The 13710-nt window shown below is 44.0% G+C and overlaps 2 protein-coding genes across 2 annotated transcripts; both read left to right on the plus strand.

Annotated features, from left to right (window-relative positions):
• Positions 1-5891: 5891 nt before the first annotated feature.
• On the plus strand, positions 5892-10091 carry c14h5orf22 (chromosome 14 C5orf22 homolog). Its single transcript, XM_088396191.1, has 10 exons — positions 5892-6760; positions 7512-7657; positions 7758-7907; positions 8007-8137; positions 8227-8531; positions 8670-8732; positions 8809-8930; positions 9037-9103; positions 9262-9401; positions 9645-10091. The coding sequence occupies exons 1-10, from the start codon at positions 6692-6694 to the stop codon at positions 9799-9801; spliced, it is 1350 nt and encodes a 449-aa protein (XP_088252317.1). The 5' UTR covers positions 5892-6691; the 3' UTR covers positions 9802-10091.
• A 151-nt stretch (positions 10092-10242) lies between these two features.
• Positions 10243-13707, plus strand: LOC148387718 (uncharacterized). Its single transcript, XM_088396194.1, has 8 exons — positions 10243-10758; positions 11220-11364; positions 11452-11547; positions 11794-11938; positions 12168-12313; positions 12531-12670; positions 12811-12959; positions 13062-13707. The coding sequence occupies exons 1-7, from the start codon at positions 10659-10661 to the stop codon at positions 12957-12959; spliced, it is 921 nt and encodes a 306-aa protein (XP_088252320.1). The 5' UTR covers positions 10243-10658; the 3' UTR covers positions 13062-13707.
• Positions 13708-13710: the final 3 nt, after the last annotated feature.

Raw genomic sequence — 13710 nt, forward strand, 5'->3', positions numbered from 1 at the left:
CCCCTGAGCCTGACTTTAAAGCCTACTTTGAAAGCCTAGCTCCAGTATGAAGCCCCTGAGCCTGGCTTCAAAGCCTACTTTGAAAGCCTAGCTCTACTCCGAAGCCCCTGAGCCTGGCTTTAAAGCCTACTTTGAAAGCCTAGCTCTACCCCGAAGCCCCTGAGCCTGGCTTTAAAGCCTACTTTGAAAGCCTAGCTCTACTCCGAAGCCCCTGAGCCTGGCTTTAAAGCCTACTTTGAAAGCCTAGCTCCAGTATGAAGCCCCTGAGCCTGGCTTTAAGGCCTACTTTGAAAGCCTAGCTCCAGTATGAAGCCCCTGAGCCTGGCTTTAAAGCCTACTTTGAAAGCGTAGCTCCAGTATGAAACCCTACTCTGAAGCCTCTGAGCCTGGCTTTAAAGCCTACTTTGGAAGCCTAGCTCCAGTATGAAGCCCCTGAGCCTGGCTTTAAAGCCTACTTTGAAAGCCTAGCTCTACTCCGAAGCCCCTGAGCCTGGCTTTAAAGCCTACTTTGAAAGCCTAGCTCCAGTATGAAGCCCCTGAGCCTGGCTTTAAAGCCTACTTTGAAAGCCTAGCTCTACTCCGAAGCCCCTGAGCCTGGCTTTAAAGCTTACTTTGGAAGCCTAGCTCCAGTATGAAACCCTACTCTGAAGCCCCTGAGCCTGGCTTTAAAGCCTACTTTGAAGCCTAGCTCCAGTATGAAGCCCCTGAGCCTGGCTTTAAAGCCTACTTTGAAAGCCTAGCTCTACCCCGAAGCCCCTGAGCCTGGCTTTAAAGCCTACTTTGAAAGCCTAGCTACAGTATGAAGCCCCTGAGCCTGGCTTCAAAGCCTACTTTGAAAGCCTAGCTCTACCCCGAAGCCCCTGAGCCTGGCTTTAAAGCCTACTTTGAAAGCCTAGCTCTACTCCGAAGCCCCTGAGCCTGGCTTTAAAGCCTACTTTGAAAGCCTAGCTCCAGTATGAAGCCCCTGAGCCTGGCTTTAAAGCCTACTTTGAAAGCTTAGCTCCAGTATGAAGCCCCTGAGCCTGGCTTTAAAGCCTACTTTGAAAGCCTAGCTCCAGTATGAATTCCTACTCTGAAGCCCCTGAGCCTGGCTTTAAATTCTACTTTGGAAGCCTAGCTCCAGTATGAAGCCCCTGAGCCTGGCTTTAAAGCCTACTTTGAAAGCCTAGCTCTACCCCGAAGCCCCTGAGCCTGGCTTTAAAGCCTACTTTGAAAGCCCAGCTCCAGTATGAAGCCCCTGAGCCTGGCTTTAAAGCCTACTTTGAAAGCCTAGCTCCAGTATGAAGCCCCTGAACCTGGCTTTAAAGCCTACTTTGAAAGCCTAGCTCTACTCCGAAGCCCCTGAGCCTGGCTTTAAAGCCTACTTTGAAAGCCTAGCTCCAGTATGAAACCCTACTCTGAAGCCCCTGAGCCTGGCTTTAAAGCCTACTTTGAAAGCCTAGCTCCAGTATGAAGCCCCTGAGCCTGGCTTTAAAGCCTACTTTGAAAGCCTAGCTCCAGTATGAAGCCCCTGAGCCTGGCTTTAAAGCCTACTTTGAAAGCCTAGCTCTATTCCGAAGTCCCTGAGCGTGGCTTTAAAGCCTACTTTGAAATTCTAGCTCCAGTATGAAGCCCCTGAGCCTGGCTTTAAAGCCTACTTTGAAAGCCTAGCTCCAGTATGAAGCCCCTGAGCCTGGCTTTAAAGCCTACTTTGAAAGCCTAGCTCCAGTATGAAGCCCCTGAGCCTGGCTTTAAATCCTACTTTAAAGCCTAGCTCCAGGATGAAGCCCCTGAGCCTGGCTTTAAAGCCTACTTTGAAAGCCTAGCTCCAGTATGAAACCCTACTCTGAAGCCCCTGAGCCTGGCTTTAAAGCCTACTTTGGAAGCTTAGCTCCAGTATGAAGCCCCTGAGCCTGGCTTTAAAGCCTACTTTGAAAGCCTAGCTCTACCCCGAAGCCCCTGAGCCTGGCTTTAAAGCCTATCTCCAGTATGAAGCCCCTGAGCCTGGCTTTAAAGCCTACTTTGAAAGCCTAGCTCCAGTATGAAGCCCCTGAGCCTGGCTTTAAAGCCTACTTTGAAAGCCTAGCTCCAGTATGAAGCCCCTGAGCCTGGCTTTAAAACCTACTTTGAAAGCCTAGCTCCAGTATGAAGCCCCTGAGCCTGGCTTTAAAGCCTACTTTGAAAGCCTAGCTCCAGTATGAAACCCTACTCTGAAGACCCTGAGCCTGGCTTTAAAGCCTACTTTGGAAGCCTAGCTCCAGTATGAAGCCCCTGAGCCTGGCTTTAAAGCCTACTTTAAAAGCCTAGCTCTAATCGGAAGCCCCTGAAACTGGCTTTAAAGCCTACTTTGAAAGCCTAGCTCCAGTATGAAGCCCCTGAGCCTGGCTTTAAAGCCTACTTTGAAAGCCTAGCTCCAGTATGAAGCCCCTGAGCCTGGCTTTAAAGCCTACTTTGAAAGCCTAGCTCCAGTATGAAGCCCCTGAGCCTGGCTTTAAAACCTACTTTGAAAGCCTAGCTCCAGTATGAAGCCCCTGAGCCTGGCTTTAAAGCCTACTTTGAAAGCCTAGCTCCAGTATGAAACCCTACTCTGAAGCCCCTGAGCCTGGCTTTAAAGCCTACTTTGGAAGCCTAACTCCAGTATGAAGCCCCTGAGCCTGGCTTTAAAGCCTACTTTGAAAGCCTAGCTCTACCCCGAAACCCCTGAGCCTGGCTTTAAAGCCTACTTTGAAAGCCTAGCTCCAGTATGAAGCCCCTGAGCCTGGCTTTAAAGCCTACTTTGAAAGCCTAGCTCTACCCCGAAGCCCCTGAGCCTGGCTTTAAAGCCTACTTTGAAAGCCTAGCTCCAGTATGAAGCCCCTGAGCCTGGCTTTAAAGCCAACTTTGAAAGCCTAGCTCCAGTATGAAGCCCCAGAGCCTGGCTTTAAAGCCTACTTTGAAAGCTTAGCTCCAGTATGAAGCCCCTGAGCCTGGCTTTAAAGCCTACTTTGAAAGCCTAGCTCCAGTATGAAGCCCCTGAGCCTGGCTTTAAAGCCTACTTTGAAAGCCTAGCTCTACTCCGAAGCCCCTGAGCCTGGCTTTAAAGCCTACTTTGAAAGCCTAGCTCCAGTATGAAGCCCCTGACCCTGGCTTTAAAGCCTACTTTGAAAGCCTAGCTCTACCCCGAAGCCCCTGAGCCTGGCTTTAAAGCCTACTTTGAAAGCTTAGCTCCAGTATGAAGCCCCTAAGCCTGGCTTTAAAGCCTACTTTGAAAGCCTAGCTCTACTCCGAAGCCCCTGAGCCTGGCTTTAAAGCCTACTTTGAAAGCCTAGCTCCAGTATGAAGCCCCTGAGCCTGGCTTTAAAGCCTACTTTGAAAGACTAGCTCCAGTATGAAACCCTACTCTGAAGCCCCTGAGCCTGGCTTTAAAGCCTACTTTGGAAGCCTAGCTCCAGTATGAAGCCCCTGAGCCTGGCTTTAAAGCCTACTTTGAAAGCCTAGCTCTACCCCGAAGCCCCTGAGCCTGACTTTAAAGCCTACTTTGAAAGCCTCGCTCCAGTATGAAGCCCCTGAGCCTGGCTTTAAAGCCTACTTTGAAAGCCTAGCTCTACTCCGAAGTCCCTGAACCTGGCTTTAAAGCCAACTTTGAAAGCCTAGCTCCAGTATGAAGCCCCTGAGCCTGGCTTTAAAGCCTACTTTGAAAGCCTAGCTCCAGTACGAAGCCCCTGAGCCTGGCTTTAAAGCCTACTTTGAAAGCCTAGCTCTACTCCGAAGTCCCTGAGCCTGGCTTTAAAGCCTACTTTGAAAGCCTAGCTCCAGTATGAAGCCCCTGAGCCTGGCTTTAAAGCCTACTTTGAAAGCCTAGCTCCAGTATCAAGCCCCTGAGCCTGGCTTTAAAGCCTACTTTGAAAGCCTAGCTCTACTCCGAAGCCCCTGAGCCTGGCTTTAAAGCCTACTTTGAAAGCCTAGCTCCAGTATGAAGCCCCTGAGCCTGGCTTTAAAGCCTACTTTGAAAGCCTAGCTCCAGTATGAAGCCCCTGAGCCTTGCTTTAAAGCGTACTTTGAAAGCGTAGCTCCAGTATGAAGCCCCTGAGCCTGGCTTTAAAGCCTACTTTGAAAGCCTAGCTCTACCCCGAAGGCCCTGAGCCTGGCTTTAAAGCCTACTTTGAAAGCCTCGCTCCAGTATGAAGCCCCTGAGCCTGGCTTTAAAGCCTACTTTGAAAGCCTAGCTACAGTATGAAGCCCCTGAGCCTGGCTTTATAGCCTACTTTGAAAGCCTAGCTCTACTCCGAAGTCCCTGAGCCTGGCTTTAAAGCCTACTTTGAAAGCCTAGCTCCAATATGAAGCCCCTGAGCCTGGCTTTAAAGCCTACTTTGAAAGCATAGCTCCAGTATCAAGCCCCTGAGCCTGGCTTTAAAGCCTACTTTGAAAGCCTAGCTCCAGTATGAAGCCCCTGAGCCTGGCTTTAAAGCCTACTTTGAAAGCCTAGCTCCAGTATGAAGCCCCTGAGCCTGGCTTTAAAGCCTACTTTGAAATCCTAGCTCCAGTATGAAGCCCCTGAGCCTGGCTTTAAAGCCTACTTTGAAAGCCTAGCTCTACTCCGAAGCCCCTGAGCCTGGCTTAAAAGCCTACTTTGAAAGCCTAGCTCCAGTATGAAGCCCCTGAGCCTGGCTTTAAAGCCTACTTTGAAAGCCTAGCTCCAGTATGAAGCCCCTGAGCCTGGCTTTAAAGCCTTCTTTGAAAGCCTAGCTCTACTCCGAAGCCCCTGAGCCTGGCTTTAAAGCCTACTTTGAAAGCCTAGCTCTACTCCGAAGCCCCTGAGCCTGGCTTTAAAGCCTACTTTGAAAGCCTAGCTCCAGTATGAAGCCCCTGAGCCTGGCTTTAAAGCCTACTTTGAAAGCCTAGCTCCAGTATGAAGCCCCTGAGCCTGGCTTTAAAGCCTACTTTGAAAGCCTAGCTCCAGTATGAAGCCCCTGAGCCTGGCTTTAAAGCCTACTTTGAAAGCCTAGCTCCAGTATGAAGCCCCTGAGCCTGGCTTTAAAGCCTACTTTGAAAGCCTAGCTCCAGTATGAAGCCCCTGAGCCTGACTTTAAAGCCTACTTTGAAAGCCTAGCTCCAGTATGAAGCCCCTGAGCCTGGCTTTAAAGCCTACTTTGAAAGCCTAGCTCTACCCCGAAGCCCCTGAGCCTGGCTTTAAAGTCTACTTTGGAAGCCTAGCTCCAGTATGAAGCCCCTGAGCCTGGCTTTGAAGCCTACTTTGAAAGCCTAGCTCTACTCCTAAGCCCCTGAGCCTGGCTTTAAAGCCAACTTTGAAAGCCTAGCTCCAGTATGAAGCCCCAGAGCCTGGCTTTAAAGCCTACTTTGAAAGCCTAGCTCCAGTATGAAGCCCCTGAGCCTGGCTTTAAAGCCTACTTTGAAAGCCTAGCTCCAGTATGAAGCCCCTGAGCCTGGCTTTAAAGCCTACTTTGAAAGCCTAGGTCCAGTATGAAACCCTACTCTGAAGCCCCTGAGCCTGGCTTTAAAGCCTACTTTGGAAGCCTAGCTCCAGTATGAAGCCCCTGAGCCTGGCTTTAAAGCCTACTTTGAAAGCCTAGCTCTACTCCGAAGCCCCTGAGCCTGGCTTAAAAGCCTACTTTGAAAGCCTAGCTCCAGTATGAAGCCCCTGAGCCTGGCTTTAAAGCCTACTTTGAAAGCCTAGCTCCAGTATGAAGCCCCTGAGCCTGACTTTAAAGCCTACTTTGAAAAAATACCTTCAGTATGAAACCCCTGAGCCTGGCTTAAAGCCTATTTTGAAAGCCTAGCTCCAGTATGAAGCCCCTGAGCCTGACTTTAAAGCCTACTTTGAAAGCCTAGCTCCAGTATGAAGCCCCTGAGCCTGGCTTTAAAGCCTACTTTGAAAGCCTAGCTCTACTCCGAAGCCCCTGAGCCTGGCTTTAAAGCCTACTTTGAAAGCCTAGCTCCAGTATGAAGCCCCTGAGCCTGGCTTTAAAGCCTGGCCGTTTGAGCACTCCAAATTGTCCCGAGGTGTGAGTGTGAGTGCGGATCGTTGTTTGTCTCTGTGTGCCCTGCGATTGGCTGGCAACCGGTTCAGGGTGTCCCCCACCTACTGCCCGTTGACGGCTGGGATAGGCCCCAGCACGCCCGCGACCCCCGTGGGGACTAAGCGGTTCAGAAAATGGATGGATGGATGGATGTTTTGTTTATTTAATTTTTGATTGCGCTTTACTGTAGTACTGAAGGATTCTGATACAAACTCCATACCAGTAGGGGCGGTAATGCACCATGAAGAACAAGATGAAGAACAATATGAAGAACAAGATGAATAAGAAGAAAATGAAGAAAAAAGACTAAGAAAAAAGGAGTTTTATTTTTTCAGACTACAATTCACTCAGCATCCTCCACAGTTGTAGAATATGGGATTACTGCACAGAATATAGAGCTACTCGCTACATTTTATTTATTTATTTAATATTTAATTTTATTTTTTTACATTTAATTTAATTTTATTTTATTTTATTTAGGGGAGGGAACCTCTTTAACCACACTCCAGTCCAGATGGTGGCGGTAATAATCCGTAAAATCTGATTGCCAACCGCCATTAAACAAAAGATGAAGAAATAAGACGAAAACCAAACTCTGTTTTAAACCGCCGTAAACGCTTTAAGTGCTTTTTCTGTCTGTCACTGATGCGTTTGATAAGTATTCATATCCATTATTCTTTTGTATCGAGCTAATAATGAGTTTTGTTCAACCAGCGCGGTTTTATAAACATCTGCCAGTATGGATCGTAGAGGACCACCACGATGTAAGTCAGTGCTACTGTGTTGTATTGTATTGTACTGTATTATATTGTATTTACTGTACTTGAGATGTTCCAGCGAGTGATGGCCAGGTAAATTAGTTAAGACTTGAAGTAGGGACATGACTTTCTGCCATTTTTCGTGAGTTGATTTTCATGTGAGCACGTCGCACAGGTCGCAGTTCAATACTTGTCAGTCTTTGGGTTGTGAAAAAATACAGATATTTCTTTTTCATCGGCGTGGAAAGATGGGGAGATTTTTTTTTCATTGGCGTATCGGCCCACAATTTCTTTAGCCGCAGGGGTGGGGGGTTATTTGTCAACCGTTTTCTTGCCGTATAGGGATTGTCACCCGGTGGTCCGCGGCCCTCTAGTGGTCCGTGGCGGTATTGCACATGGTCCGCGAAATTGGAAATGGAAAATAATTGTAACGTTTTTAAAAATAAAATTGATTTGTTTTTATTTTAGACTTTATTTATTTTAAGTCAACCAAATCAATTGCAGTGTCCATGCATTCGTCCATCGGGGTTTGGCTCGGAGAAAATCAGAGCTCATGGATTCTCAGGGTTTTTATGAACTCACAAATACCACAAAAATTCAACTTGCGGGCAAGGTTAGAGCTAACAGGTTTACTGAGTGAATGGAAAATATCAAGCTATTTCTGCAGACATTTCTGTGTGGTTGCAGTTTGATCATTTAAACAAATAAATGCAACGATTTTCAAAATGTAAGCTGCATTTTTTCTTGTCTTCTCTAGGTGGTGTGCCATATATATCGTGCCATTGCAACAAGACATCTCCCCATGAAGAACATTAAGCTTATTCATTTAGACTCCCATCCAGATCTACTAATTCCTGTCAACTTGTGTGCTGATACAGTCTTTGAAAAGGATAAATTGTTTAGGTATGTTTTGTCTCCCTTAAATAGCGTGGCATATTGTTATAGTAAATGCTCACATTGTGCTCAAAGCCATTAATTACAGAATTTTTTTTTTTTTTTTTAGTGAGTTGAGTATAGAAAACTGGATCATGCCCATGGTTTATGCTGGCCACATCTCTTGTGTGGCATGGCTACACCCATACTGGTCACAGCAAATCATGGAAGGGGAACACAAAATGACTGTTGGCAAAGATTCATCCACAACTACCATTAGGTATTACGCACAAATTCTAAATTGGTTTTGATTAGACTATTTTTTTGTCTTGACTTGTCATCAAAGTATCTTTTACACAATTCTCTCCATTTTTGCCAGGGTGACGAGTAAAGATCATTACTTCCTCAGTGATGGCTTGTATGTTCCAGAGGAACAACTTGAAAACCCCAAACCCTTCAAATTAAATGTGATCAAAGTCAATCCTGTTAATCATCAGCAACCTTCTGCAGGTATGTATTCAGCAGAGGTATCGTATCATCTCCCATCGGCATTGCCAAAATATTTAGCTTTTTTCCGCCCCCCAAAATAAATATTGCAGAAATGAAAGCAGAGGAGGATTCTGAGACACAGCTTGCCAAGAAACCTAGAAGAGAATGTCCACAAGTTGGGGACACCAGTTGCTCTCAACTCCTTCCAAGAACTGATGTACCACAACTTGAAGATGCCAGGCAAGAACAAAGCTGCAGTGTAAAAAGAGATTGCAACGATGGAAATGAGGAAGGATCCACAAGTTATGTTGTTGAAAGGATATCAACTGTCCTGAATCAAACAGAGCCATACATCCTGGATATTGACTTAGATTTCTTCTCCTGTAAGAATCCATTCAAGGAATTATATACAGCGGTACCTACTATGGCTTACTATTTCCATTTTGTATTTGTGGATGTTGTTACTGTGATTGTTTTTGTGAAGTGAGTGTGCGGAATTTTATTTGCATTTACCATGCAACATAATTAATTGATTTACGGTCTCTTTTTGAAGGAGGAATATACCATCCTTCAGGAACTCTACAGCTTCAGAGGACCTGCTCCGACAGCTAATGAGGTCAGACTTCCATAACACTCCAGAATGAACACTCCTACATTTCAATATGTTAACATGATTTTATTTTCATGTCCAGGAGGAGCTCAATGAATGTGTTGATCATCGTATTCAACAGTTGGAAGACTTAGAAGCAGCATTTGCTGATCTGATAGAAGACGATCGAGAAGAGGTTGTTTCACGTTGGGTTGGCAAACTTGGGTAAGGACAGCTTTCCTCAACATTGACCAAATGTTCTCTCTTTCTTTTCGTTTTTTAGTCCCCACAAAGAAATTACCAGTGGATAATGACTTTTTTGTGTCTTCAGAAAGGCCTGTTTTGTCCGCCTGGTTTCCAGTTTGAAGTCACGAAATCCTCACCCAGATTATGAATTGGTAAGAATGATCAATGATTGCCACAGATTACGTAATAATGACTCTCTTTTTGTGTTGATTGTAGGCATTTTTCAACTTGATTTTTGCTCACTTGTTCACATCTGACTTTGTACATTGTTGTCCTTATTAGCTTTTTTTTTTTTTTTTCTCATCCTCAGGTACACCAGGCAGGTTTAACCTGTGACTCCATCGAGTTGCCCCATCATATTAGCTCTGATGAAGAGATCGACAGACTTGTATCAGCTGTACAACGGTTTCTGAAGCACCTACCTTTACCTACTCTGGTGACAATGTCCAGGTGAACAATTAGTTATGTTAGTTTCAGAGCCCAATGAGTCTAGGGCATTACAGTGAACCCCTGTGTATTCACAGTTTGGCATTATATTATTTATATATGCATATCTGTATACAATGAACCCTTGCTATAATCCAATTTGTCTTCACCAATTTTTGCTATTCGCTGTACCTACAAAGAATTGTGATTAATTGTATTCTGTTGATGACTTTTCTTCTGTCTTGTGCAATTTTATATGTGTTTTAGATCCAGTCTCGATGAATACTGCCCTGTAGAACAAGTGGATTTAGTCCAATGCAGAATACTGACTGTACTAGAAAAGCAGTATGGACCATTGGACATACAAAAGGACTATGAAAATACTAAGACGGAGGTTCAGGACCATCAAGCTCAGACCCCATAAGGACTCCAGGACTGTGATCTAAATTGTGTTTTTTCAAGCACTGTCTGCACGTCAATTTCTATTGTTGCATGTTAGTTTCTGGTTTATGCCAAGACTGGTAAAAACAACATGGGGAGAGCGGTCGTCGTGAAGGACGATCAATCCTGCGGGTCATAGGGTCAATTCTCTAACGCAGGGGTGTCAAACAAATTTTTTTTTCGCGGGCCGCATTGTAGTCATAGCTTATTTCGGAGAGCCATTACGACTGTCAACCCAAATAAATGGATGAGCACCGGTAGGTGTAATAGTCATTTGGGAGCTGTGTCGCATTTCAGGTTGGCCGACTTGGTGAGAGCAACAGGCTAAGACGTTCAAGTCGTTGTTTGCGATGCAACCACATAGATTCATGCCTATGGTATTGCTAAGCTAGTAGGGTCAAAGACGCTTTCCATGGGCGTCGCCGGCAAGATTAGCAAAACAACAAAAACCCAAATCATTATACAAAGTTGCGTACAATCATAAGAATCATGTGGCACATTGTTGTGGACAACGGCGTACAATTAATAACCTTACATTAACACAGTTTTTCATCGCCCCCCCTTCCAAATGTTCTGGATTGATATCCCACTGATTGGCATTGACAACTAAAATTTAAACCTCATGTAAGTTGGTTGCGAAATAAACAACTTTTTGGGGGAAATTAACACTTTATTGACATAGTTTTCATGCATTACCGTTGATAGAAAAACCGCCCCTGCCAACATGGCCGTGACGTAGGCACGTTAGTTAACCGGGGTGCGGCAGCACGTTGACATGTCTTTATATATCTGCTTGGACACACCCGAGGAGGAGACTAAATAAGTCACAACGGAGAGAAAATGAGGGATATTATTTACCCCCGAATCTTTGTCATCGTCTTGTGTGCGGTGGTTTTTGTGGCAGTTTTAGTCGTTAACGGTTTAGCAGGGGCTGGTAGAGGTAAGTAGTTGCAATCATCTAAAATGTTTTTAAAGTCCGTCTGCGAGTGTTGCGTTGGTTTAGGCAGCATTCCCACATGACTGAATACTGTGATTTTTTTCTGAATAACAATTATTTTACATGGACTTCCTTAATCATTATCCTTTTTGGTTGATGTTACCAACTGAGAAAGTTTGTAGCTCTTATTATATTGCTATCACGGAAAAAGTTAGTGTAGGCCCTCATTCCAGAAAGTTTGAGTTCAAGTTGCATTTTAAAATCGGTCTAATGAATACGTTTTCTGGAAAGAGTGGGTTCGATTCCTGGATCTGGTCTTCCTGTGGGTAATCTGCATGTTTGCAGTTCTCTGTGCTTGACTTTGTCAAGTGACTAAGTGAAATAAACTAAAATAGACTCTACCTTACCTGTGATGCTGAACAGGATGAGTGGGAGAAAATAACAATTGTGACTTTGTTTTGCAGGTGCCTTCTTATCTTCAACAGGTAACGTGTCAGCCCGTTATGAGACCAACATTACTCCTGCTGGCTGGACCTTCTCCATTTGGGGTGTTATTTATACCTGGCTCTCCTTAATGGTCATATATATTACCCTATTTGTGTTCAGGGGGTAAGCAAATATTAGAGTGTGCACTGGAATCTTTTTAACCATTAATTCTAAGACCAATGGCCACTTTTTTCCCCCCGTTTTCAACAGATCCTGGGCTCAGTGTCTACTGCCGTATGCATTCTATTTCTTCTGGCTGTTCAACATTGTGCTGAATATGATATGGCTGCTGTTGTGGGACAGAGAGTATGTCTATGGTTTCTTGTTCTTCTTTTTACTCAATGCATGTTAATGTTAATATGTCCTAAAAAAATAGTCTTATTTATCAGGAAACAATAAACAAAGAAAACAAAATACCTCAAATCTACTATGCTAAAATGTGAAAAGCTGGGCCCACTTGAATCAATAACCCACATTATAAAGTTCAGATTATCATAAAATATTAAACAGATACTAATTTGATGATTTTGTCATGTCTGTTCTCCATTATAGGTTAATGCTGTCAGCATTGGTTGTATTGATCCTGGTTGTGTTAACCAACCACAGTGCCTTGGGTATCTGTTGCTATGTCACAGATTATTATGGACTCTGGCTAAAAACGTATTATCCCAAAGACCTGACCTGTGTCAGAATTCTGGTAGGTGGACTGATTGTTGTGTGAGTGCAAGCGAAGAGTTGCCTTGAAAAAGCTCTTTTTTAGGTTTATAAAAAAAATAATTACTTCCAACCAGTTACCCGCTGGGCAGAACTGTGGAAAAGCGGTTCACGTCTTAAATATAAAATAACAACAACAAATAGTATATAATATTGTGTTGCTAAAATGACAATCATTTCATTTGGTCTCTCTGTTGATTGAAACTTTGAAGGTCCAGAATGGTTTGGCGCTCTACACCACATGGACATCAATTGCTTCGTTGATCAACTTCACTTTAGTTCTTCAATTGTGGGGTGTGGCCAAGAGCACAGCAGCAACAGTGTCCCTTTGCCTCCTGTTTGCTGAGGTGGTGGGCTGGTAAGTTTACGAAAGACACTTTGTTCTAGTCAAGAGAAAACAATTTTTTTGTTTTTTTGCACTTTTTTCTTTACAAAGATTAAACAACAATTTTATTATAGACTTCCAGATGTATTGATGCAACAATATTTATTATATATTTTTTTGGGTTGTTGTATTTTGCTGTGGTGTACTATTGTTATGCTATCATATTTTACAATAAGTGATCTCTGTCCAGGTTTATTCTTGAAAACTGGGTACTGGATCGTTGGGTGCGCTACATTCTGACAGTGTACCCGGTTGTGATCGTGGCGCTGCTTGGAAATGTCTTCAAACATTTTGATCCAGCCGACCCCAGCCCGAATGCCATCTTTACGGGTGAGTGTCAAACTATGCAAATGATGCTGGGAAAAAGCATTACATGGAATAAAGGGGTGTGGTCAGCCAATGTATGGGAAGCATTACGTTGTCGTTGATAATAATATGACTGTTCACTTGCATACTGTTTGTGTCATTAGTTACTCTCCTGGTGTTGGCATGTATCCTGCTGGTGTTCCGAGTCTGTAACGTCATCTGGAGAAACAAAAGGAGACCCCTCTTCTCTCTAGGGTCGGCACGGCAGCTGAATTCACCTCTTGATGGAACCAAATTCAAGATCTTATCCTAGGTATAAGGAATCTTCAGACCACTAGACACAGAAACCCTTTTCAGTGTCATTTTTCTGTTGCAACTTGCTGTTTCTTTACGTTTTCTCATCATCGGTTTAAAGTCCGCTTTCCAGGCGCCGCTGGGTTGGACTGGATTCTTGACATGGCTTTCTTCCACCGGGAACGGTTCATGGCCATCTCGTGGTTGATGCCGAGTGTCTTTTAGATTTCTTCCATACTTTATGGCACCTCCTCTTCTCATTCACTGCTCTTTCGACGCTGTCATTCCACCACCATGTCTCTCCTTGTCTTGATTTCTGTTTTAGCTTATTGCATTTCCCATCTTAACTGACCAGTGTGTAAACAATAGCAGCTTCTTTCACCCTTTGATGAGGAAAAGACTTATTTTCCATGCCAAAACTTTGCAGGAGTTTTCTATTTTTGCCTTTCCAATATGAAGGTTCTTAAATTTTTTATATTTGGCAGTTAATGTTAAATAGGTCATTATACTTGTAAGTATGAAGTAATTTGTTAGTTATCTACACATTTTAAATTACTTCTGCTAATAAACATGTACTTTGACATTGCTGTCATTAGTACATATGCCTATTAAATGCATGCCATGTTTAGCTCTGTGTGTAATGTTCAATATCCTGTGTTTTTATTATTATTGTTACAGCCCAAATCTGATGACATGCACTATATATTTTGTCAACCCTTTGAAATTTTGCAGCTTGTTATATTTGATATTAAATACATATAGTATTATTT

Source organism: Syngnathus floridae, chromosome 14 (assembly GCF_059516105.1).
Source record: "Syngnathus floridae isolate MCC-2025c chromosome 14, RoL_Sflo_1.0, whole genome shotgun sequence".
Lineage (NCBI taxonomy): Eukaryota > Metazoa > Chordata > Actinopteri > Syngnathiformes > Syngnathidae > Syngnathus > Syngnathus floridae.

Excerpts from the sequence above, each read along its gene's own strand:
- c14h5orf22 (XM_088396191.1), top strand. The coding sequence starts at position 6,692 with ATGAGTTTTGTTCAACCAGCGCGGTTTTATAAACATCTGCCAGTATGG. Across the intron at positions 6,761-7,511 it reads TCGTAGAGGACCACCACGAT|GTGGTGTGCCATATATATCG; the intron begins GTAAGTCAGTGC and ends TGTCTTCTCTAG. Across the intron at positions 9,402-9,644 it reads ACTCTGGTGACAATGTCCAG|ATCCAGTCTCGATGAATACT; the intron begins GTGAACAATTAG and ends TATGTGTTTTAG.
- LOC148387718 (XM_088396194.1), top strand. The coding sequence starts at position 10,659 with ATGAGGGATATTATTTACCCCCGAATCTTTGTCATCGTCTTGTGTGCG. Across the intron at positions 10,759-11,219 it reads TTTAGCAGGGGCTGGTAGAG|GTGCCTTCTTATCTTCAACA; the intron begins GTAAGTAGTTGC and ends TTTGTTTTGCAG. Across the intron at positions 12,314-12,530 it reads TTTGCTGAGGTGGTGGGCTG|GTTTATTCTTGAAAACTGGG; the intron begins GTAAGTTTACGA and ends ATCTCTGTCCAG.